Below are 25,455 nucleotides of genomic sequence, written 5' to 3' on the forward strand. Positions count from 1 at the left end.
TGACCCCACCTGACCCAGATTTGAACTTGACCAATAGATCATCAGGATCAACATTCTGACCAAGTTTCATTAAGATATGGTCATACATGTGGCCTCTACAGTGTTAACAAGCTTTTCCTTTGATTTGACCTGGTGACCTGGTTTTTGACCCCAGATGACCCAATATTGAACTCGTCCAAAATTTATTGAGGGTATCATTTTGACTAAGTTTCATTAAGATTGGAACAAAATTGTGACCTCTGGAGTGTTAACAAGCTTTTCCTTTGATTTGACCTGGTGACCTAGTTTTTGACCCCAGATGACCCAATATCGAACTCGTCCAAGATTATTTTGAGGGTAACATTCTGACTAAGTTTCATTAAGATTGGGCCAAAATTGTGACCTCTAGAGTGTTAAAAAGCTTTTCCTTTGATCTGACCTAGTGACCTAGTTTTTGACCCAAGATGACCCAATATTGAACTCTTCCAAGATTTTATTGAGAGTAACATTCTGACTAAATTTCACTAAGATTGGACCAAAATTGTGACCTCTAGAGTGTTAACAAGCTTTATCTTAGATTTGACCTGATGACCTAGTTTTTGACCCCATATGACCCAATATCAAACTCATCCAAGATTTTATTGAGGGTAACATTCTGACCAAATTTCATTAAGATTTGGCCAAAATTGTGACCTCTAGAGTGTTAACAGTCAAATTGTTGACAACGGACGACTGACAGACAGACGGACGATGACGGACACAGAGCGATCACAAAAGCTCACATTTGAGCACTTTGTGCTCAGATGAGCTAAAAATGTGCACCACCTTTTGTTGCCAAGAAATATCCTGACTAGAATGGCGCTATAGTTCATTAAAGTTGAACAATCAAAGGGCAGTAACTCAGTGATAATCATTCGACCAAAACATGAAGATAATATGCAACTTCCGATGAAGTTTCTATGGATTCCAGTCCAGGACAAAAAATGGTACTATAGTGTACTAAAGTTGAATTATCAAAGGGCAGTAACTCAGTGAATCATCTGACTCGAACGCGCATTTCCTCTTGGCAGTGAAGCTTCCTATAAAGCTACTATAAATTCCAGCCAGTGGTTGCTGAGGAATACTCTGGACAAGAAATGGTACTATAGTAAACTAAGTTGAATTACCAAAGGGCAATAAGTCAGTGAAAAATCATCTGGCTGGAAGTTGGAACATCAAGAAATATGCACATTTCCTCTTCGGAGTAAATCTTCGATAAAAGATTGATGAATTCCAGGAAATGGAACTTTTGTATACTATGTTATGTAATCAAAGGACAATAACTTTGAAAAATCATCCGACCAGAATATGAAGATAATATGTGCATCTGATATAGCAATAATATCAAACAAGAGATTTAAAGAAACAAAACATTTTAGTTGATGAAAAATGTCTGAAATAAAACACTTGAGACCCCAGGTCTGTATGAACAAGTGACCGAGTATAGCCGTGGCAATACATAAGTCCCATACCGGTGAAAATTTTTTTACCTGACTTTCAATAATGACTTTGACCTATGGCCGACAACAATGGGTCATGTGCGCGACATATAGCATAATCATGGGGAACATTTCTGTGTAGTACTAAAAATGTCCTTTGATGCAATTAATGTAGCAGAAACAAATTTTTACTTGATCTTGAACAGTGACCTTGACCTTTAACTGACAAGCATAGATCAAGCATTGACACACTGTCTCATCATGGGGAACATTTTTGTGTAGCACTAGATAATCCATCAGCAGAAACAAATTTTTCTTGACCTTCAATAGTGACACTGACCTTTGACCTATAAGCATAAGTCAAGTACATGCATATCTACTTATTGCGCTCTAATAGGCATCATTCCTATAATCCACTCCGGTGTTCCACCTGTAGGGGACTATAAAAACCTACTGTTCTATTTATCGTCTGATTTAATATAAAATTTCCCAACAACCAGAGTAACTAGCAGCTGGTATCCAGGTATGTGTTACTTCTATAAGTAAGCTTAGTATAACATGCTTAATATTACCTTTAAACTTCATTTTTTATGATATTTTAAGTTTTTTGTTTTTCATCACGTTATGTCTTATGGATCATAGTACATGTTCATTTAGCAAAACGGAAATGCACAACTTCACACAATAAATACATTAAGGTCTAGAGGTCCGGGCTAAGGGTGTAATTTATGACATATCGAAATTCACTGTATCACGATACATTATATATATATATATAGTCTGGCGTATCGTATCATAGGTCTGTTTTACGATACAGTGGAAAGTAGAGATCGACATTGAATGAAAACTTCCATACAATCACTGTTGAAGATAGCAACTAAACAAATGTATCATTTATTACAATTTCTTTAACTTTAAAGCAAAATTTCAAGTACTTTCCAAGAGAAGGAACATTATTTTTTTTTTAATTTTGTCACATGATATGTATTGTATTGTGAGACTAAGCATATCGCTAGTATTCGCTACACCCCTAGTCCGGGCATCAATATACAACATATACATGTACTATCAATTTATTATGTACTGTATTACTGTGTATAAGGTAATTGCTGGTAAAAGTTCGGATTTCTTGTCATAAAGCAGAACGTTTTGGAACAGCGTGATAACATAAATCTGACTGTCGCTGTCCCGTCACGTCCAAACTTAAGAAATCCCCAGTGAAATCCGTTGTGAATGTTTTCTGGTACATGTACAATGTATTTGTATAGATTACATCTCTGATAATGAATTTATGTCGACATTAAAGCATAAAATTGCATCACTGACATTTTTTTAATGTATATGTGTTTTCTTTCTGCAAGTTAGTGTTGTTCTCGTCCTCTGCGTATTGAAACAGGTGTCGGGGTAAATATCTCCTCACACCTGTTTACATTTTATTATATAGATTTATGTCTATATTGATTTATGTCTGTTATTTAAAATTATTAGTTAAATTCAACATGAATATATTAATGTTTAATGTACTGTAGCAGTAAGTCTGACCAGTATATATGACATTTTTTTTATTTTTTAATGTCTTCGTTTTCCTAACATTAAAATGCCGATATGGGTAAGGCTTAGAGGGATAAAAAAATATCATATCATAAAATAAGTCATCCCAATAAACCAAATGAGTATATTAAGCCTAGCCTAAAGTTGCCTTCATTTATTTTTTTTTTATCTTATAAGCATAATTACATGTATGTTGCTCTCACTCGAAGGTCTGAGGCATATTGAATAGAAAATTTTAACAGCAATTAACGACTGTCACCATTATTTAAACCAATTCAACAATTCATGAGCACAATCCATGTCTTAAATACTAAAGAAAACATTGTTTATTATTTTATTTTTAATTCATCTGTCCAGAGATAAATGGAACTTGTCTAGATGTCTGGTACTGGAGTCTTGACCCCTAATCATTGCCTAAAAACAAAGCGCTAAGCCTATAAGAATAAACAGACCCGCAACTTGAAGGGCACATAGAGCAAATCTCGCAAACATCACGTGTTTTACCAATGTATGAAATTTTTTACCATACAACTGAAGGATAAAAATTTGTCATGAAAAACTTTCTATTAGATTGTCATGATTGTTTGTTTATAATGATAATGGTGTTTTTTAATGTTGACTATCAGGGCTTCGGAAATTTGCCGGTTTGTCGGTTTTGGACCGATTTTTTACTTTTCAGACCGATTCATAAAGTGAAAAAACAAAAAAAATCGGTCCCGTAAAAATGGAGAAAAGTATAAATTTCTGTCTGATATCTCAATACACCATCTACAGCCAAGCAGGAAATTGTTGGTCGCACCCTCAGATAATCAATAAACGTGTCAAACAGTCTGACTGTCACTTTGATAATCGGTCCGTAATTAGCACGTGACGCAATCAGTACTAGCGCGGCACATCCTTTAATGTTTGCAGACAGCCGACTGCAATGTATTAAACATTTTTGACTGGTTTCCAAGTATGTCTGACTGGATCCAAATCATTTCGACTGGGATCCACTTCTTTTATTTAAAATCCGATGGATGGTTTATTTCAAAAGGCTATGTTTCATCATGGTAAAAAACAAATGGTCACTGCATTTAATCAAAGAGCTATAATTGTACATTATAGGTCTTTGATTTAATGAGACATCACACGGAAAACCAATCAAAATATTTTTTATAATTACTTGATTTGAAAAAATTACAAGATTCATTTGTTGGGGCTCCAGTTGAAACAAGTGCAGAAAATCGTCTTTGCAACCCGACTGTGCAAAAAAGAAAAAGAAAAAAAAAAAATGGACTGGCAAACACGAATGATAAAGAAAATCGGAGTGGTGCTGTTTATCAAATCGGTCTTTTAAAAAACGTTTCAAAATGAAATTTTGTTTACATCAGAAGAGAACATATAACTTTTAAAATGTAGCTGCTTATTGAAGTACAACATAAGTGAAATGAAATATCCGTGGCCAACACGCGTGACCTTTTGGTACTATACATGCGGGAAATTAGATCTCAGCGTTCATATAACGTACACAATCGGTCCGCGGCAGAGTATTCTTAAAATACCGAGACTATTTAGCAGAGAATATGTGTCATGTAATTGTATTTTATAGAATTCCGCCAAAGAATGAGGAAACATCACAAAGTATCTGCCGTGTATACGGTACCGGTCACGTGCGTTGGCTTTTAGACTAGTTACGCACACGGTGTCAATGCCTCGGTAATTTTATCCTTACAAGTATTTTCTCGGAAAAAAATCGAAATTTAAACAAAGTAACAATCACACATAACACTGAATAACTGTCTTCATTGTATGGAAACACGCGGTGACCGGTAACTCAGTTTTAATGCATGACATGATTATATCTTTACTCTATCACATTTTACAAAATATGTAATATTGGGAATGCAGTGGGTGGGGTAGCGCCGATGTCAGGATTTTCGTTTCGGACCGATTGAGTTATCAAAATTTCCGGAGCCCTGTTGTCTATATATATATATTGTTGTTAGTATTTTTTACACAGGGAAGGAAGGAATAAATTATGATTGGAAGTCTGGAAATTCCGAAGTGGTCTTTTGAAAATTGGACCCGATTCGGTCAGCCGTTACCAGTGTATGAAACAGAAAGCAGAAGGATAAAAATTTGTATCGTGAAAAACTTTCTATTTTAAGATCGTTTGTTTATAATGTTAATGGTGTTTTTTTAATGTTGTTAGTATTTTCTACAAGATCACAGGGAAGAAATGAGTTTATGATTGGAAGTCTGAGAAATCAACAGTGCTCGTTTGAAAATTGGACCCGATTCGGTTTATTAGGTGACGGCCGTACATGTATCACCAGTTTTAAATTAATAAGCATCTATCGATTTGATCAGGAGTGATCAAGTCAGCATTAACCCTTGAAGATGATAACACCAGTTATCGCGGGGATACGTGCCTGTGGGAGATGATCTCCAGCTGCGATTCTGTATATTTATAGTTATACTTCTTTGCTAAAAATCAATACACCCTACAAATTATTAACTTTCATAAAATAGCTCAGACAAAAAATCCCAAATATCATGAAATAAAAGCAGAAAAATCAATGGCTAACAACCTTCTGTCAATCTGTGTCCTGCTGAACATGAATGACGTAGAAATCTTCTTTTAATTTGATGCCAAACTTGTGAAGTATCCGAAGTTCTGCTAGTTGCAATTTGGAATACCCATTCTTACCAAGCAAACGTAAGGCCCGATTTAAATCTATACACAAGCCATAACGCTGCTTGATAGAAAAATAGATAACCTTTTTCCTCAATAACATTCCATTCCAAATGCAATATTCCTTGATTTGAGACTTTTTTAAACTGTTAGTGCAGAAATCTAAAATGCTATCGATGAGTCATTTTCCGCTTCTTCGAACGTTTCCGTTGTAAAAACTATTTTGTGGTAATTGCAAATACGGCAGGCATACGCTATATATTAGTGACACCTTGACACGGTCTCACGTTCCTATTAAAAGCTCATTTCATAAAAAAAATGACAATCACCGCATAAACAGATTATGTCCTTTAGAAGTCGTTGTTGTTGTTTCATTCACAAAAACAAGATGGCGTCATAAACAACAATAATTAAAGAAGTCCGGTAATACCTATTAAAACAAAAAATATCATTCGCCTAGATTTTCTTCTTTATTCTTATTAAAATGCACGAAAGTAGGATAATACACAAACTTCATCAAATGCATTTTTACGGTGTAATAACAATGAAAATTTGGACTATTTTGTCTCAGTGTGTTGTTTGGTTTTGTCCAATGACATTCCGCGAAGTCAAATAGTTCTATTATTGAACTAGTTTGACGGGTTTATTACTGTATAAAATAGGTTTACCATACAAGACATAAATAATTTATAAATCATCACGCAGTAACCACTAACCCTTCTTCTCATTAAACTATCCGTTTTACAAGAATTATTACGCTTCAATTTGATGTGTTATTCGGATTGTCTCCAATTTTCGATCTTCCGCGCGATGACACACTTTGAAACTGTGAGTGTTAACTAAGCGGCAGAGGCCGCAAGCGGCCCGCCGCAAAAACGGGAAAAAACGTCATAAAAGAAAAGATAGTGGGTTAGAAACCTCGCTTTTGATGAAGAATACTTCTAAATCAAATGAGGGCTTACGGAAGGATGTGGTTCTACTGACGTTCTTGCCGTGCCTGAAATACTAGTAATACACGGGTTTGGGACACTTAAGGCTTTTCTCCACCATCAAAAACTGGGACGTAGCGACATAAATTCTGTTTTTGTAAATATAAACCAAAGGACAGGGACGAAAGCATTCACAAAAAATGAAAATGATATTCCAAAATTAAAGGTCATTAAACCTGGGAAAACCATGTCACAGATAAGGTGTAGCAACAACATCCTTTCAAAAGTGCAAAAATCCCGTCTTAGTGTTATATTATTTATATTTCAAATGTGTTATCATAGTAATCTGATAAAGATGCAGAAAAGAGCAAATCTGAGAATTCTGAAAAAGCGGTTACAGATTTAACTGAAAAAGGTATGTATAACTGACCAACCCACGTTACATTTTGGTATTTTGTACACGATGAAAGTCGCTCAAATCAGGCATAACTTTTCATTAAAATTTCATTTTTACGTGCAAGAAAGTACTGTCAAAGTCGGCATGCCATTTATGCTGAGGAAAACGTTTGTGTGTCTTTCTGCAACTTTTCAAAATTTTACGAAAATTTGTCAAGTGACAAGAAATAACAAACAAAACAGACGCATGTGTCGAGCGGCTTTCCCCATGTGAAGGTACCGAAAAGTCACCTTGGTTGGCCACCCTTAATATGCAACTTACCTAAAAGTAAAACTTAGTTTTACGCCTGGTATGTCCGAGAAAATATTGTCCAGTAACTGAAATCAGAAAACGTGCACTTTACAGAATCTCGATGAGAGTTTCAATAATACCACCATGTCAAAATGTGAGTTACATGTAAAGGTAAGAAGAAAAGAAGTGGTTGTAAATATTTACTTTTTGAATTAACGCTTAATTAAAAAAAAGAAGTGATGCGTGGATGTTTGAAACAGAAATGTGAAATTCCAACAAAGTTCAGCTAAATGAATGCTTAATTATTATCCATCATCTTATTTTACATTGGGCTTTTGATCCTTTTGTTCAAGTTAGTCGAAATTCAGTTCCAGATGTCAAAAGAACGTAGACATATTTGTAAGATAGAATAGATTTATTTACCGTTTTATTTAATGAGTAAATGAATCCATCATCGTCTTGTAATTTCGAAGAGAAGTTCCCATTTATCGTCAATTCAAAGTTAAAAACATAGACCGCTTTATCTAGAAACATGAAAAAAAGATACATAAAGTTACTGATAAATCAGGACTAAATCTTAACCTTAGCCCGATAATAGTGGAACGATGCACTAATTTACTGTTTTTTTATTATGGTTATCATTGTATCACACCTTCACCCTGTAGAATTGTAAGGGCGGCATTATGATAAAACGAAGTAACGACGCGATGCGAAGACACGACATCATGTGTTCGTATTTTCCCGTTATATTATCGCGCTATCGCATCGTATTTCCTCGTCCTCGCATCGTATAATCGCACTATTATACCTTTGTATCGCGTTATCATGTTTTTCAGTTTTTGCATCGTATGATCACACCAACAGAAAGTACCTTCAGTCTCCACGTCGGTCGTATTATCGCACTACCGCCTGCCTTTATAAATATACGGAGCGAAGGGACGAAACAACTACATTTGTATGATCCTAAAGGAACAGTGTACTAGCGTAATACAATTGTCATATCATAACGATTATAACACTTTGCAATTCATGGTATGTATTGAGGTATTTAGTTACAAGATAGCGGGCAGAACTAAGTATAGTGTTCCTGTTCCATTTGTGACTAGTACTGATATGATGTGCACGTGTAAATATTGTAAACGCTTTCTCAATAAAAAGTGAGAAGGTGAGTCGTTATATAATATTGTCTCCAGTTAAATCATTACCAAAACAAAAAATTATTTTCTGGAGAGCTAACTCAAGATCACTCATTTCGTGACTGTCCAGGCATCGCTAACCAAAACTGATAAACTTGTACAAAAGTATCCGATCTCGATTTATATCCGATTCAAATGGCGAACAATTGTTATTTTATTGGCGGCATGTAATAAAACACAAAAAAACGTTAAAACTGTTGACCGACAAGTCATTCAGAGTGTATGATATTGCACACTATGATTCAATATCATTACAATCTTATCATATTTTCCCGTTAATAACATACACGAAATTCATTTATATTTTTCTCATGTACTGACATATTATTGTAAACAAAAGTATATTTTTGTCTTACCAGTGTCAGGTTTTACCGTCGGATACGCTGTGGCTATTGCAGTGCTGCTTGTTAAAGGAGTCGTTGCACTTTTAAAAGTCACTGTTTCAGAATTTGAGGTTTGACCTGATGTTGTTGGTTCTGTAGTTAAAATACTGCTTGCAACTGTAGAAGTCGCAGTTCCAGAAGGTAAAGTTTGACCTGAAGTTGTTTGTTCTGTTGTTACAGAACTGCTCGTAACTTCCGAAGTCACTGTTCCAGAAGTTGAAGTATGACCTGATGTTGTTGGTTCTATTGTTTTAGAGCTGCTTGTAACTCCCGTAGTCACAGTTCTAGAAGGTGAAGTTTGACCTGAGGTTGTTGGTACTGTTGTAACAGAGCTGCTTCCAACAACTTCCGTAGTCACTGTTCCAGAAGGTGAACTTTGATCTGATGTTGTTGGTTCTGATGTTACAGAGCTGTTTGCAGCTATAGCAGTCAATGTTTCAGAAGTTGAAGTTTGACCTGCTGTTATTGGTTTTGTTGTTACAGAACTGCTTGCAACTTCCGAAGTCACTGTTCCTGAAGTAATATTTTGACCTGCTGGTATTGGTTCTGTTGTTAAGGAGCTGCTTGCAACTTCCGTAGTCATTGTTCCGGAAGATGAAGTATGACCTGATGTTGTTGGTTCTGTTGTTTTAGAGCTGCTTGTAACTTCCGTAGTCACAGTTCTAGAAGTTGAAGTTTGACCTGAGGTTGTTGGTACTGTTGTTACAGAGCTGCTTGTAACTTCCGAAGTCACTGTTCCTGAAGTAATATTTTGACCTGCTGGTGTTGGTTCTGTTGTTTTAGAGCTGCTTGTAACTTCCGTAGTCACTGTTCCAGAAGCTGAAGTTTGATCTGATGTTGTTGGTTCTGTTGTTACAGAGCTGTTTGCAACTATAGCAGTCACTGTTCTAGAAGTTGAAGTTTGACCTGATGTTGTTGGTTCTGTTGTTACAGAGCTGCTTCCAACTTTCGTGGTCACTGTCCCAGAAGTTGAAGTTTGATCGGATGTTGTTGGTTCTGTTGTTACAGAACTGCTTGAAACTTCCGTAGTCACTGTTCCAGAAGTTGAAGTTTGACCTGATGTTGTTGGTTCTGTTGTTACAGAACTGCTTGAAACTTCCGTAGTCACTGTTCTAGAAGTTGAAGTTTGACCTGATGTTGTTGGTTCTGTTGTTTTAGAGCTGCTTGAAACTTCCGTAGTCACTGTTCTAGAAGTTGAAGTTTGACCTGATGTTGTTAGTTCTGTTGTTACAGAGCTGCTTGCAACGTTCGTAGTCATTGTTCCGGAAGTTGAAGTTTGACCTGATATTGTTGGTTCTGTTGTTACAGAACTGCTTGAAACTTCCGTAGTCACTGTTCTAGAAGTTGAAGTTTGATCTGATGTTGCTGGTTCTGTTGCTACAGAACTGCTTGCATCTTCCGAAGTCAGTGGTCCAGAAGTTGAAGTTTGACCTGATGTAGTCACCGTTCTAGAAACTGAACTTTGATCTGATGTTGTTGGTTCTGTTGTTTTAGAGCTGCTTGTTACTACCGTAGTCACTGTTCCAGAAGTTGAAATTTTATCTGATGTTGTTGCTTCTCCTGTTTTAGAGCTGCTTGCAACGTTTGTAGTCACTGTTCAGGAAGTCGAAGTTTGACCTGATGTTGCTGGTTCTGTTGTTACAGAACTGCTTGAAACTTCCGTAGTCACTGTTCTAGAAGTTGAAGTTTTATCTGATGTTGCTGGTTCTGTTGTTACAGAACTGCTTGCAACTTCCGAAGTCAGTGGTCCAGAAGTTGAAGTTTGACCTGATGTTGTTGGTTCTGTTGTTACAGAACTGCTTGAAACTTCCGTAGTCACTGTTCTAGAAGTTGAAGTTTGATCTGATGTTGCTAGTTCTGTTGTTACAGAACTGCTTGCAACTTCCGAAGTCAGTGGTCCAAAAGTTGAAGTTTGACCTGATGTAGTTGGTGCTGTTGTTACAGAGCTGCTTGCAACTTCCGTAGTCACCGTTCTAGAAACCGAACTTTGATCTGATGTTGTTGGTTCTGTTGTTTTAGAGCTGCTTGTTACTACCGTAGTCACTGTTCCAGAAGTTGAAATTTCATCTGATGTTGTTGCTTCTCCTGTTTCAGAGCTGCTTGCAACTGCAGAAGTCACTGTTTCAGAAGTAGAACTTTGACCTGATTGTGTTGCTTCTGTTGTTACATTACTGCTTGCAACTGCAGAAGTCACTGTTTCAGATGTTGAAGTTTGACCTAATGTCGTTTGTTCTGTTGTCCCAGCGCTGCTTGTAACTTCCGAAGTCACTGTTCCAGAAGTTGAAGATGAATTTTGATGTGATGTCGTTGGTTCTGTTGTTTTAGAGCTCCTTGTAACTTCAATGGTCACTATTCCGGAAGTTGAGGTTTCACCTGAGGTTGTTGTTTTTGTTGTTACAGAGCTGCTTGCAGTTCCAGAAGTTGAAGTTTGATCTGATGTTGTTGGTTCTGTTGTTACAGAGCTACTTGCAACTGTAGAATTCACAGTTTCAGAAGCTAAAGTTTGACCTAATGATGTTGGTTCTGTTGTTACAGCGCTGCTTGCAACTTCCAAAGTCACCGTTCCAGAAGTTGAAATTTGATCTGATGTTGTTGGTTGTGTAGTAATAGAGGTGACTGCAACTTCCGAAGTCACTGTTCCAGAAGTTGAAGTTTGACCTGATGTCGTTGGATTTGTTTTTGCAGAGCTGCTTGAAACTTCCAATGTCACAGTTCCAGATATTGAAGACTGACCCGATGTTGCTGGTTCTGTTGTGACAGAGCTGCTTGCAACTTCCGAAGTAACTATTCCAAAAGTTGAAAGTTGACCTGATGTTGTTAATTCTGTTGTTACAGAGCTGCTTGCAACTTCCAAAGTCACTGTTCCAGATGTTGATGTTTGACCTGATGTTGTTTGTTCTGTTGTTACAGAGCTGCTTGCAGCTTCCGAAGTCACTGTTCCAGAAGCTGAAGTTTGATCTGATGTTGCCGATTCTGTTGTTACAGAGCTGCTTGCAACTTCCGAAGTCACCGTTCCAGATGTTGAAGTTTGATCTGAAGTTGTTGGTTCTGCTGTTACAGAATTACTTGCAACCTCCAAAGGCACATTTCCAGAAGTTGAAGTTTGACCTGATGTTGTTTGTTCTGTTGTTACAGAATTACTTGCAACTTCCGAAGTCACTGTTCCAGAAGTTGAACTTTTATCTGATGTTGTTGGTTCTGTTGTTACAGAATTACTTGCAACTTCCGAAGTCACTGTTCCAGATGTTGAACTTTGACCTGATGCTGTTGGTTCTGTTGTTACAGAGCTACTTGTAACTTCCGAAGTCACTGTTCCAGAAGTTGAAGATGCAGTTTGACCTGATGTTGTTGATTCTGTTGTTACAAAGCTGCTGCCAACTTCCGACGTCACTGTGTCAGAAACTGAAGTTTTACCTGATGTTGAGCACAAAACTGAGAGAACGCACACCACTTTCAAGACACGAATTTCCATAGCTGCAATGTATAAACAAACAATACTTTTCAGACTTCTTAACGACAGCTTATTAATACTTTTGCAACCATTGAAATGTATTTATACCATGTGTGTCACACTCACGAAACATCGGGATGGATAATAGGTATTCATACTAGAAACATATTTTCTAAAACGCATACCTTGTTTCAACTGAAGAAATATGATTACATATGCTCGTGTTGGTAATCTGCCTCAAAACATCTCGGACACGCTTATTTACTAAATCCACGTAAAACTGTCAAATTCATTTCCTAATGATTTACCAAGGTAACGAATATGGATAAGGGTTTAAGACAATAAACGATTTACTACAAGAACAATAATAAATTAAGTCATATTGAATAATTGTTAAAATTCAATGAACTGTCATGTCTTACAAAATAAACAAAGTTACAAAAATCACAATATAGCAATATAGCATTGCAGATAACTAGCAAATATAATCATAACTTGAGACATTCTGTCTTTACTATTTTCAGGCTACAATTATCTTTAACCCGCTACTAATTTTGTAAGGTGGTGGGTTTTCCATTCATGATGAGTACAAACATGATTTAGAAATAATACCAAAAAGACCTGCATTATAATAAGTATACTTCAGACTCTTAAGAAAAACGAAATAGCAAAGTTTGACACTCTTACGTGGCCTGAGTAATACAATTATCATTATGAAAAACAGTTTTTAAGTCTATAAATCATATTTTTCTAGAGGCAGAAGTTATGCAAAGTAGCACGCGGTTTCTCTTAAATGCAGCTTGCTGTAACACAGATTTAATGGAGACGCTGATTGCTCAGTCTATATTACTTTGAATCTTTTTCAAAACGTAGAAAGGTACTTTAGGGTTATAATAATCATATACAGTAAGTAAGCCAAACTGGATTTAAAGCGTTTTCTGCATGCTTTATGCGTCAGACACGCAGTAACATTATATCTAAACATTTCTTTCAGGATTTCTTGTATCTTATGACTTTGCTCTTTGCTTTTGAATATTTTGATACTTTGTTGTAGAATCTACTACTAAGACATTAAACCTAAAATTATCGGAATACCAATAAAGATGCAGTCAACTTATGATTTTACGACAGCAAGGTAAGGCGTGGTATTCGAATATAGTCACAAGTACTCTATTCAACTGTCAAATATTTCAATGGATTAGTTGGCGTTGCGCAAGATAAAGATAACACTGAAAATCACTGATAATTCCGCCCGTCTAAAGTACAGTTTGAATTTAATTTTAAATCAAACGAACCTCTTGAATTAATTTAGTTTAAGTTTTATTGCGTTACGTCAATAAATGTTTATTTGAATAAGGTTTAAAGACATATTAAAGAGACTTAATTCTTAAGAGAGTAAATCTGGTCATAATTACAATGTATCTGGTAACTGGTACAATGGTACCTGCAAAAATGTGTGAAGAGCTAATATTCTTTGTTTTCGGGTGATCTTTATCCACAGGTAAAATATACGACAAATGTACCGGAAATGAAATTTTTGGTATTCTGAAAAATGGTATTCTCTGTTGTTCATATTGTTCATGAGTGGTTTTTGGTAAGGCTTTGACTGTTCTGTGTTGAATTTATTTGAAATCCCCTAATAATTAAATGTTACCGCAGAGTGTTTTCCGATCCAACTTGCTCTAATGTTTTGAAGTTCGACTGAAATAACTTAATGTTTTGCAACTTTTTACTCTTATTAAACTATTACCATTTTTACTATTTTGTTTTGGGATTTACTATGAAAAAGTAAAAAGCAGTAAACTGAGACAATTTAAAATTGAAATTAAAGTTGTTTTCTCATTCGCCCTGAGAACTAGAACAACAGCTGTTTTTAATGGCAGACTGTTAAGAACTTGAAACGTCTGGAGTTAATAAGGGTTTGTTCCTGGGGAGTGGACATATTTTCAAGGTTTTTTTAATTGAATTTGTCTTTCAAGTAAACAATTCGAACGCGTAGATCATTGTTACATGCTGAATCATTTCAATAAAGACATTATTTCAGTAAATTGTATTAAAGCTTCTTCTGCAAAATACAAAAGGAAATTGTTTGGTGATGTCAAGGCAGTCTAAAGAAATAAGAAAAAAGTAAAATAGAAAAAAGAAAGAAAAAACCATAAGACCAATAAAGATGTCAGCTTTCTATGACACATACCCTTTAAAACACTTTAAAGAATTGTAAATATAGCCGTAAGTTCTCCAGAAAAATATCGGACATGAAAAATCCATCAAGATGTGCGTATCTACTTCATGTCAAAGATGTATACCAAGTTTCATTAAATTAGAAGGGAACTGTAGGTGGAGTTGATTATATAAGAAAATATGATTAAAGGACAAACGGACAGACACTGCAAAAACTGCATGCCTGCCTGGTCTGGGACAACAGTGGTATACAATAAAATTATTGGAGTTGCATATAATTTACATATGTTTTTAGATATGGAACATCAACTCTTGTGATATACATATATAAAAGACATACATATAAGAATGGTAATAATGCTTTTATAAGAGTGCTATAATTATACAATACATTATTTTTCTGTTCATATGATGATACGAGAATAAACTATGTAAAATTATTTTTTAAAAAAGAAGAAATGTCGGAATAAACGTAATATTATTGCATAAATACAGAATAGATCTCACAAGTTTTATTCCAAACGACTAAACACTTGTAATTCGGTAATCACAGATTTGAAAAGTCTTCAACCATTCAGATACTATGTCAATCTAGTCGCAGTCGTTTTAGAGTATTTTAGAATCATCTTAATGCGTAAATCATAAAAAATTAAAACCTTATAATGGAGACTATCAAGCGTAATTTACGTAAAAATGAAAATGATTATTGTTTTTAAAACTATAATTATACATAGCTTGTTTTGATAACCCATCCTAAAATTAAAATTCTTAAAATAGGGTAAAAATACTTTTTACTTTAAAAAGATGTATCATACCAACCTCACTTTTCTAAATATCCTTTATAAATATTTATCCAGTATTTTTTCCTTTAAACGCTAAAGCTATATTTTCAGACAAATCTAAAACGTTCGAAAATTTCAGTTCTTTTATGGATATATAGTTTAAGGGATCGGTATGTTTAAGGCTGTGAATATGACAACGCCCTTAACGTTATCGTTATCAGGTGACTATTGACGGTGATTAAAAATTCTTATCGGGTGCTACCGAAGTTCTTCGATGAGGATATCGTAAATCAGATTTAATTTAAGGTAGTGAGAAACCTAAAAGAAGAAAATTTTGATTTTAGAAAATAATTTTGTGACCTATAGAAAAGCAAAATAGCAAATCTGCCAAGAACTTATTCTACTAGTACGATTTTACCTAGGAAATAATATATTCCTAACAGTGTGAGTTTGCTGTTGACCAAAATCATTGTTTAGAGTTTAGATGCGAAAGAATTATATCATGAGAGCGCAACCAAAGTTGTGAAATGATATGCATCTTAACGACAAAGAATGATTTCACTCAAGGCAAAGTCACCGTTTGATATATATATTTCGATTCTAATACAATAGTAAGGATTACTATCTGCTTCAGTGACGGCATCCACCAGATATTTGCCAAATTTGCGTGGTCATGTTTTCAAGCCCGCTTTTTTACACAGTGACGTATTAAGTGTGACGTACAGACAATGATTGGCTTAATTTGTGAATTTATAGTTGTAAAACTTCGAAAAATTACTCAGTTAGCATAAATACAAACAAATGCATACAATTGTTTGCATAACTTAAAAAGATAAGTTTCTTTTTTTCCCAAGGGCAAAATCTTACAATATGTGAATCACCGGTATAAACTATCTTTAAGATTTAAAAGGCTTCTATCCAAATACCTTAAGATATTTATAATGATTTTTAACTTTTATGGACACTGCAAAATAAAGCGCATAGAGTCAATCTTTTTACACTCCCAGTCAAACCGAAAACGTATTGTTTTAAAGGTTCAATTTTATGCGGCATATAAATTCCAACTGCTAGCAGCTAATCTGTTTACTTTGCTTTATTTCGTTAGGGCTGCATGTAAATTTCTGACGGCCAATATTACAGACAAGCCCAGATTATATTAATAAATACTTTTATCATCATTTTATATCCGGCTATAAAGTTTAAATATGCGTACACGGAATAAATTTACGTCACCGTAGTTTATTATTATGCTTTACTATTTGAGTAATAACAAGTTTGACAAAATATGAATAATAATTTCTAGCTCGACTATACAAAGTAAGATGTCCTATAATACCTAGCGTCGGCGTCGGCGTCCTTCCGCGTCCGCACCTTGGTTACAGTTTTGATGCAGTTTCTCTTTATCTCTGTAATTACTTGATGGATTTGTTTTAAACTTCAAATTATAAATCACCAACATCATATGGCAAACTTAAAATAGCCCTTCCAAGTTATCATAACTCTTGCACCACTTTTTTAAATTATGACACCTTTTTACTTAGAATGTATGGTTTTAGTTTTGTTATATCTCTGTTATAATAGAAAGGATTTGATTCAAACTTATACAATTGTTCCACATCATCACCAATATCGTTTGCACAACGGACATAAATCTCGCACCAATATTTTATGAATCCCCCCACCCTCCCCCTTTGTTTTACCACATGATATTGATCCAAACTTAAAATATTTGCTACATATCATGACGCACACCATATGACACAGGCGTTATAACTCTTGTGAAAATATTTTAAAAATTATGCCCCCGTTTTTTGTTTATTTATTTATTTTTTTAATTTTAGTCGAATTGTGATGTTTTTGCACCATATCGCTAACGGATCTGATTCAAACTTAAAATTGGTTTTCCACATAACCTCCCCACCATATGACCCAAGGTCCATTACAATATGTTATGAGTTATGTCCTCTTTTTACTTAGAATTTATGTTAAATTTGTAAATCTCTGTTTCTAACTCTGTTATTAATGAATAGATTTGAACTTAAAATACTTATTCCACATTACCACATTATTTTTCACATGATATGACAGATGGTGCATTACTTTTGCGGAGATTTTCCATGATAATGTGGACATAACTTATATCATATTAGCATTATGAGCCTTCTATCTCTGTTATTACTTTATACACTTGACACAGACTTATCGTTATATCTGTTATTCTTTAATACTTTTGACACAGACTAAAGTTCTTGTCCAATATCTTCATTCAATTTGGAGTCATTAAACACACCAGTGACAGCTTAAACCTCCTAAGATGTGCCCAATTCTAGTATCAAGCATTATAATAGTCGAGCACGCTGTTAAAGTAGTGAACGCAATACGACACTCGACGATTTCCACCAATCCACGTGATTACATAATCTCGTTAAGCGATTCGGCATACTTCGGACATAAATGTAGCTCAACCAGCAATGACATTCCGCAAAATAAGAAAAGGAGAATGCCAAAATCGCATACGTAATTTGTATACTGCCATTACGGGTCCGCTACCTTAAATATTTAGCTTATCTGTAACCTTAAAATGAAAACAGTTACATTAGAAGTAAAGAACAATGACAGGAGCACAGCAAAAAACTCGTCGTGAAGAGTATAAAAGCAGGTTTTCCACTATTGAGCAAACATCTTGCAAAGCAAACAAACAAACAAAAAAGATACATTTTGGAAATAATTTATGATAATTTCTGTTTACTTTGACCTCATCATAAAGGGTGTGTTTTATAAATCTTACCACTTATTTCTAAAACGGAAATCTAAGGGCGTTTTTGAGTGTTCATAAATATCTCCACACAGTGTTTCAAGTGGTACATTTGAAGAGAAGAACTAATGTAGAAATGCAGCCGAATAAGCTTATGATTTATGGTATTTAAGGACTTTCATCTTGAACTCATACTTAGTTCTACATACTTCAGAACAGTACATGCTGCTTGTTATTTAAACTGTTGTATTTTTGTCATATATGTATTTTATGCGGCTCCGAATTTTTTTCTCTCGCAGAACTGGACATTTTTTTTTATTGTAGTATAAGCATATTCACATATGAATAACTTCTAAATATTGCTATAATTTATGAAAAAGCAATCATAGCGTATAAAAAGTTCATCTATCTGCGATGCGTTCTTACAAGTATTTTATATCGTCTTCACATGCTCATTTGGCATACAGCTATAAGTCATCGAAGATACTGATATACATCTTTTGTATACATGCACTTACTTATATGGCCTACATATATGGTATGTGGATTACTTGTAGGACTTATTTTTGGTAGGTTACACATCAATGTCCTGTTAATGTATTCTCGAAATATTTACACCAGGAGTAAAGTTTGAGCCCACGCAATGTTTGCTTAGTCGTATATATATATTTGGAAGGTTCTTGGTGCAAATATATATCTTGATTTGGTTCACACGACGTAAAGAGTTCTTGGTAAAAATAAATCTATTCTCATTAGTTTGCGTATGGACTTCTTTCGTCAGTGATTGATCAATTAAATACTATACATTTATGGAATGACTTGCTGGTCAATAGTCAAAACTATTACCCGAGGTCCGAAGTGTACAATTTACATAAGAAGTATGTTTTTTTTCTTCTTCAAATTCGGACTTCAGCCCAGCACAATTTAGCGTTGAGGTATAGATCGCTCAATCCCGATGATTTATTTAAGGATTTATGTAATAATTTTCGTTAATGAACTGTTAAATGGCGCCAATATTGTAAACAAGCTATAGTTTTTTTTCATGTTGGGCTAGACTTCAAAATAATCATTCTAATTAATCTTTTCAATATCCTAATTTAAAAAAAAAAAGAACTTGATAGCACGTTTAGTTATGAAATGTTCTATTTTTGACCCTTTCCCTTCGTCAAGCTCTTGTATCAAGGCAATGCATTTAAAATAAACCCTGATGATTTTGGTTCACACGACGTAAGATTTTCTTTTGAGCGGATCGGGTTTACCCTTGCGCATATGAAAGCGCTTAAGACTTTTGTTATTATTTAAATGTGCAAAGTTGTCAAAAAGATAATGTACTAGTTTTGATGTTTCCCCGTAGAATGTTTGTAGAATTCTTTGTAACTTAATGACACGGTAGATTTTTGACAATGTTACTCATCTCTACTAAAATTTAAGAACAAATTTCGAGAAAGGGAGTTTGTTCTTCTACTTTTGAATGATCTCATCTAAATTATTAAGATGCATCATTTGTTACAAAAGATTATATATCTATATGTATCTACATTTTTCTAACAATCAACTAGACTGTATTTTTTTTCATGTGATCAAGAAATTGTCCCACTTTTGCTTTGAACAGCTACAGAGTGCACAACCAACTCCAACTGTTCATGAATAACTTCGTTCAGTAATATTTACTTTAAAGCACTTAAAATTTAAAGGTTAGACAAAGTTTAATTTGGTTAAAAATCAGGTTAAGATGTCTTTAGATAAATTGTTCATAATGTTCACCGATGCCCTTCCTTTATAAACCTAAATCACGAACCCACCGAAATGAGAATTTCTCCTTTAAACTCTCATGAACGGTTGCTACTTTTAACATTTCACACTAAAACTCCCTGTCTGATAAGCAACTAGGTTTCCATTATATTTTCAAAGATAACACAATAAAGCTATCAGCGGTATTTGGTATGAATTACAAATTTCATCAAATTTGGCGCTGATAAATAAGCCGTCGGTCAATTCATTATATGACTGACCATATTTGAATTAAACTGATAAGATAAGTAAAACAAATATTCAAATTCATCAAAAGATTGAATGAAAAGTTGAATGAAAAGTGTATGGGCGTTGTCTAGTTTTACAGCGATCAATTCAATATATAATGAAGAAAATAAATCAAACCAGAGAAAGTTTTGGAACTTTTTTTTTTATCAACAAAATCTACAGGCTGATTTTTTTCAAACTTACTTCATCGAGCTAAAACAGAACATTAAAAGCAGAAAAAAGTGTTTTAACAGGTGTCTTTTCATGCAGTCATACTCCTTGCAGATTTTTTAAAGCTCACTTTTGACACTCTATTCAGCGTAAATACTGTGTGTATGATAAAATTTGCTAAAGTTAAACCCGCCGTAAACAGTTGCACACATATAATATAATATGACAACTCTACATGAGCCGCGCCATGAGAAAACCAACATCCGCGCAGTCTGGTCAGGATCCATGCTGTTCGCTTTCAAAGCCTATTGCAATTAGAGAAACCGTTAGCGAAGAACATGGATCCTGACCAGACTGCGCGGATGCGCAGGCTGGTCTGGACCTATCCTGGTCTCAAATGCACTATGTTGGTTTTCTCATGGTGCGGCTCATATATTGTAAATCTTACGAACTGTTATCAAAGGGACCAGTGTAGACACGGAAAGTTTTTTCTTTCAGTAGAAATACGACAATGCAGGTAATATGAAGTATAATCTAATATGATGGACATGTGTATATATCCGTGAATGCTCTCGCCACCAAATATTAACGGAGTTGTGTAAAGAAAAATATTATGGAACTGACAAATGTCAGTTTACTGATTATTTATACTTCATACTGCACGATATACAAACCGAAGACACTTCGGATTAAATATACACATCCGAGTGATGATGGAATTTAAGCTATTCAAAACCGCAACACAACAGCTGAAAAATAACCACAATCCTAAAAATTGTTCACATTTTTGTTAATACCTTAACATTTTACAGGTGTTTTGAGCTACCGAGGAATTGTAATGTTTAAATTCCAGTTGATTTTTCCGTATGAACACACTTGTTTAAAGATTACAAAAACCGGGTTTATCTGTAGGTGATGGCCTAATCTGCATGTTTATAAACACAATAAGGTTTGAGTAAATATAATGTCAATGCGTCTATTCTCAATGAAATAGCATTGAAGAACAAAACAAGCCTGTGTTACTCTAAACCCTTCTGTCAAATGTTTTGGTTATTAATCATTATTACTAGTTCAGATAATAGACTGCTGTGTTAATAAATTGATGTTCAAAAGACTTTTGACATATGACATAATTTTTAAGTTTGGATTGAACGATAAATTGTGGCTATTGTGACCGCTTTGATAATATTAGGTTATTTAAAATTGTGACCGCTTTGATAATATTAGGTTATTTAAAATTGTTCTGTACAATACGGAGATACATTTGGACGAGTACACAGCTGAGAAAACTATATTGGACGAGCCTCTAGGCGAGAAAACTATATTGGACGAGCCGCTAGGCGAGTTCAATATGGTTTTCTCAGCTGGGTACGAGTCCAAATATATCTCGTATTGTACAGTACAATGTTAAATAACCTTTTTATTCTATATCTTTTTTTATCTTACTATAATAATAGTTTAAATTAAAAATGTTTCACTGAATATTGTATTCCTGCCTTTTCTAGCTTTTCCCAGCTTGGTATGAGTGTAAATTCATATTATACAGATATACAGAAAAATGTTAGACCTTAAATAACCTTTTAATTTTATATTTATTTCACTTCATACGTAATATACGTAATTCATTTAATGTTGTTTTTTTTCTGCGTATCATCATTAAAAAAGTATATGGTGCAACCTCCCTACAGCAGCCATTTGGCGATTTGGGTGGTAATAATACTTGGCTGAGATATTATGCCCACAAACATTGTAAGCAAGTATGGTGAAGATCGGATGAAAACTGTTCGACTTAAAAGAGCGTACAAGGCTAAATTCCCCGTTTTTCGAGTAATTCAAGGACTATAATCAAAGAGTGCCTGGTACTATTTGGCTGGTTATCGAAATTGGCCGAGATGTAATGCCCACAAACATTGTCAGCAAGTTTGGTGAAGATCCGACGAAAATTGAATTATAGAGCAGACATGTTTTGGATGCTGACCGCCCGTCCGCTGTCATTCATAATTTTCTTCATTTTGTTTCTTAATCGTTAAATAAAAACTGCTGAGGTAGTTATTCAGACAGTCAGGGCTTCTTTTAGCGACTTTTCAAAATATTTTTCTAAATGTGCATCCTTTATTTGACTTCGAAATATATTGGCTACACTATCAAATGTAAGTAACACTCACACACGTACACGCACACGCACACACACACACACACACACACACAATGCTTTATAGAAACGGTAATAGAAATATATAACCAACGACTATATAAAAATGTTACTAGATAAAAAATATAGAGTACTATTTTTGTAAAGTCTTTTGAACCCCGCCGGTGATCGAGCCATGCATGATGAAAGCAACACAACCTTACCAGGGCTGCTGTACTTTTAGGTAGCAGAGTACACTTGGACAGGAACATTATGAGCACGGTCAGGCTTACATGTAGCGAGTTGTAATAGTGCTATCCTCTAATGTGCTGAATCAAGATGGCTATTCTGTTAATTGTGTGCATGTTTTGTGCTTTTAATTAATGACACAATAAGGACTCTCATACAAGAATACAGAAATTTATCAAAACGAAAGTTGTACCCTATCCATTAAACATAAGACGCCAAAATCATCAATTTTGCACCTTTTGGTTAGCCTTGAATGGTCCCGTTGCATGAACAATGTCCATTTTTGCATTTCTCAATTTAACAGGCCCTGCTGAAATTCAGGATATTTATGGAATGTCGGCCTTGCAATATCGATTTTTTTTAACAAAATAGAAAATTGTTCCTGAATATTAATTAACAAGCACGGAACCCTTCCGTGATTTGAATTTCCCGCGCCGAAGATGACTCATCGATTCATGCAATGCTAGCAGCAGTTAGTTTTACAACTGACATCAGAATTTGACATGTATCAGCTGTTTAAATTTTCTAAAGAATTAACAATCTAAATGTAATTTATAGACATACAAAATCACAAAGTTCTAATTATTACAAATATTGACGGGGTTCAAACTTTGAAGTGTACCCTGCTACCTGACATAAACCTAACACATTAAGAACGGATGACAAGTGCTTCTTTTAAAAAAGAAACCTAGAAGAGGTAAATGTAGTGTTGCTACCTTTAAAGTTATATCAGGGACATAGAAATTGTTATCTATGTCTCTGGATATGTGATAGGTTGTGCTATATACGAAACAGTTTCCCTGATGCAGACCATTGTGACCTATTAGGGAGTCATCATTCTGTTGGTGATGGCCAACCTTCGTATCTGATTTAGAGATCCTAGGCCCAAGCTTTCTTGGGTTATAGTCTGAAAACTGTTTTCCTAGTCCAGGTCACTGTAACCTCAAAAAAATAAAATCAATAAATCATCTTCAGGATATGATCAACCTTCGCCATTCCGAGGACTGTAGACCCAAGCATTACCTAGTTACTGAATTTCATTTAAAAATGTTCAAAAGCTACCACTGCAATAATTGTACACTGAAGATTTGGCTCCAAGTCCGAACTTGGCCCTGGTGAAAGCTGCCAAATTGGCATTTTACCATTTTTGCGAGAACCTCACCCGACAAGCTTGTTTGTCAACTGCCCCTTCTTTTGGTCCAATAGAATAACTTTCGAGAAGCTTTAGAAAAGCTTGGAAGAAAATCCCAATCGAAAGGAAGTCTACCGGGAGTGAAAAATTTATCTTTTTTTTTATATGTATTTTTTTTTCAAAGATTTTTATTGTTGATGTTCTATTTAAAAACGAAATTCTTAATATTTTATTTGTTCTGGTTGCTCTAGTTTATTACTCAGTTTGTAAGTTTTATATGTCGAATTGCTGTCTGGTTTTGATCACGTGATTAATATCTCTGCTACCTCTTCCGACTATCGGGTGGAAGACATAGAAGAGCTCCTAAAAACAGAAGACGCACAATTGAACATCTTGAAAAAGCTCCTGTTATTCCGGCAGATCTTCCGTAGCCCAAACGAACGTGGCAAACGAACCACCAGTTAATCAATAAATGTATGTAATTGAACGAACTTGATTCAATGCATATGCATATTTTTGAATTACTGCGAAGAAAGAATAGTAAATATAAATCTATATATCTTGCTATTAATGACTGAACCGTTTCCAACATTTGTAACAATAGTATTACACTATATTTCTTTATTTTAAATTAACACTTATTTTCGTCTTAGAGGATTTCAAAACTTACCTATGAGCAAGCGCATTAGGCCATTTTAAACTGGCTCACCGTAATTTGCGCTAGAAAGTGAAATCTGTTGCCAGGTATGTCTAAATCCTTCTTGTTCGAATGACAATCACGCATTTAAAGGGCAATAACTTTACAATATGTCATCATATTCTGTTCTACAGTCATGTACCTTGAGTGTAAATACCCAGCAAAAATGACAACACTCGCTGATTTATGAGATATCATATTAAAAATTTTCCCACGAGTTAAGTGGCAGAGGACAGTTTCGTCTTGGGGCCCGGGTACGTTATCTTTAATAAAACATATAGATTATTTTAAAGGTAATTAATATTCAACCGGTTATTTACGATGTTTCAACAATTTGCAGAATAAAGATTCCTGTGGACTGTTCTGTAAAATAAATAAATGCTTGAATCGACTTGTCTAGCTTCGTGTAGACGGTAGATATAAATAATCGATCATGTAATTTTGCTGAGAGAAATTAGTTGCGAAACTGTCTGCTTACTGGTAGTAAAAATAAAAATGTACACTTTGTTGCTTCACAAAATGGTATTTGTAGGAGTGTAGATTCCGAGTACAGGAGAAAGCTATTCTCAACATTTACATGTGTGTACAAGAAATGCAAAACAGAAACAAAGGGGATACACAGCATACTATTTATAAAACTGACGAGATTTAGTACGAGTAAGAAATGCAATGCAGTCCAGTGCAAATTATTAAATTTATGCCAAACATATTTTTGTATTGTACATGCATAAAATATATAGACAAAGCTTCTTTACATTCTGCAAATGGTTTAATTTATGTACAGTTACTGTAGATGTTTGACACCAGTTAACATAATAGTTACAATGTATTCCACATTTAGCCTATTCAAAATGCATATTCATTTTTACAATCAATAATGATAAGGGTTTTTGTAAACGTAAAATTAAAAGAAATTAAAAGTCTTTCTTTTCACTATCGATTTTAAACTTTAATTGGTTATTTGAAATCCGTTCCTTTATATATTCTTTTGCAAAACTTTAAAATC

The 25,455-nt window shown here is 34.6% G+C and overlaps 2 protein-coding genes across 2 annotated transcripts in view; both read right to left on the minus strand.

Moving 5' to 3' along the window:
* Positions 1-10,472, minus strand: part of LOC123539179 (uncharacterized) — a 25,503-nt gene extending 15,031 nt beyond the window's left edge. The window contains exons 1-3 of the mRNA XM_053530653.1: positions 8,855-10,472; positions 7,726-7,826; positions 7,333-7,388 (exon numbers count right to left, since the gene is read on the minus strand). Of these exons, the coding sequence (XP_053386628.1) occupies positions 7,333-7,388; positions 7,726-7,826; positions 8,855-10,139 (1,442 nt within the window). The 5' untranslated portion in view covers positions 10,140-10,472. The remainder of the gene's footprint in view (positions 1-7,332; positions 7,389-7,725; positions 7,827-8,854) is intronic.
* On the minus strand, positions 10,472-15,509 carry LOC123538032 (mucin-22-like). The gene is made up of 2 exons (XM_053530654.1): positions 15,333-15,509; positions 10,472-12,355 (listed from the first exon to the last, which is right to left on the minus strand). The coding sequence occupies exon 2, from the start codon at positions 12,351-12,353 to the stop codon at positions 10,479-10,481; it is 1,875 nt and encodes a 624-aa protein (XP_053386629.1). The 5' UTR covers positions 12,354-12,355; positions 15,333-15,509; the 3' UTR covers positions 10,472-10,478.
* Positions 15,510-25,455: the final 9,946 nt, after the last annotated feature.

This window comes from Mercenaria mercenaria, chromosome 18, assembly GCF_021730395.1.
Source record: "Mercenaria mercenaria strain notata chromosome 18, MADL_Memer_1, whole genome shotgun sequence".
Lineage (NCBI taxonomy): Eukaryota > Metazoa > Mollusca > Bivalvia > Venerida > Veneridae > Mercenaria > Mercenaria mercenaria.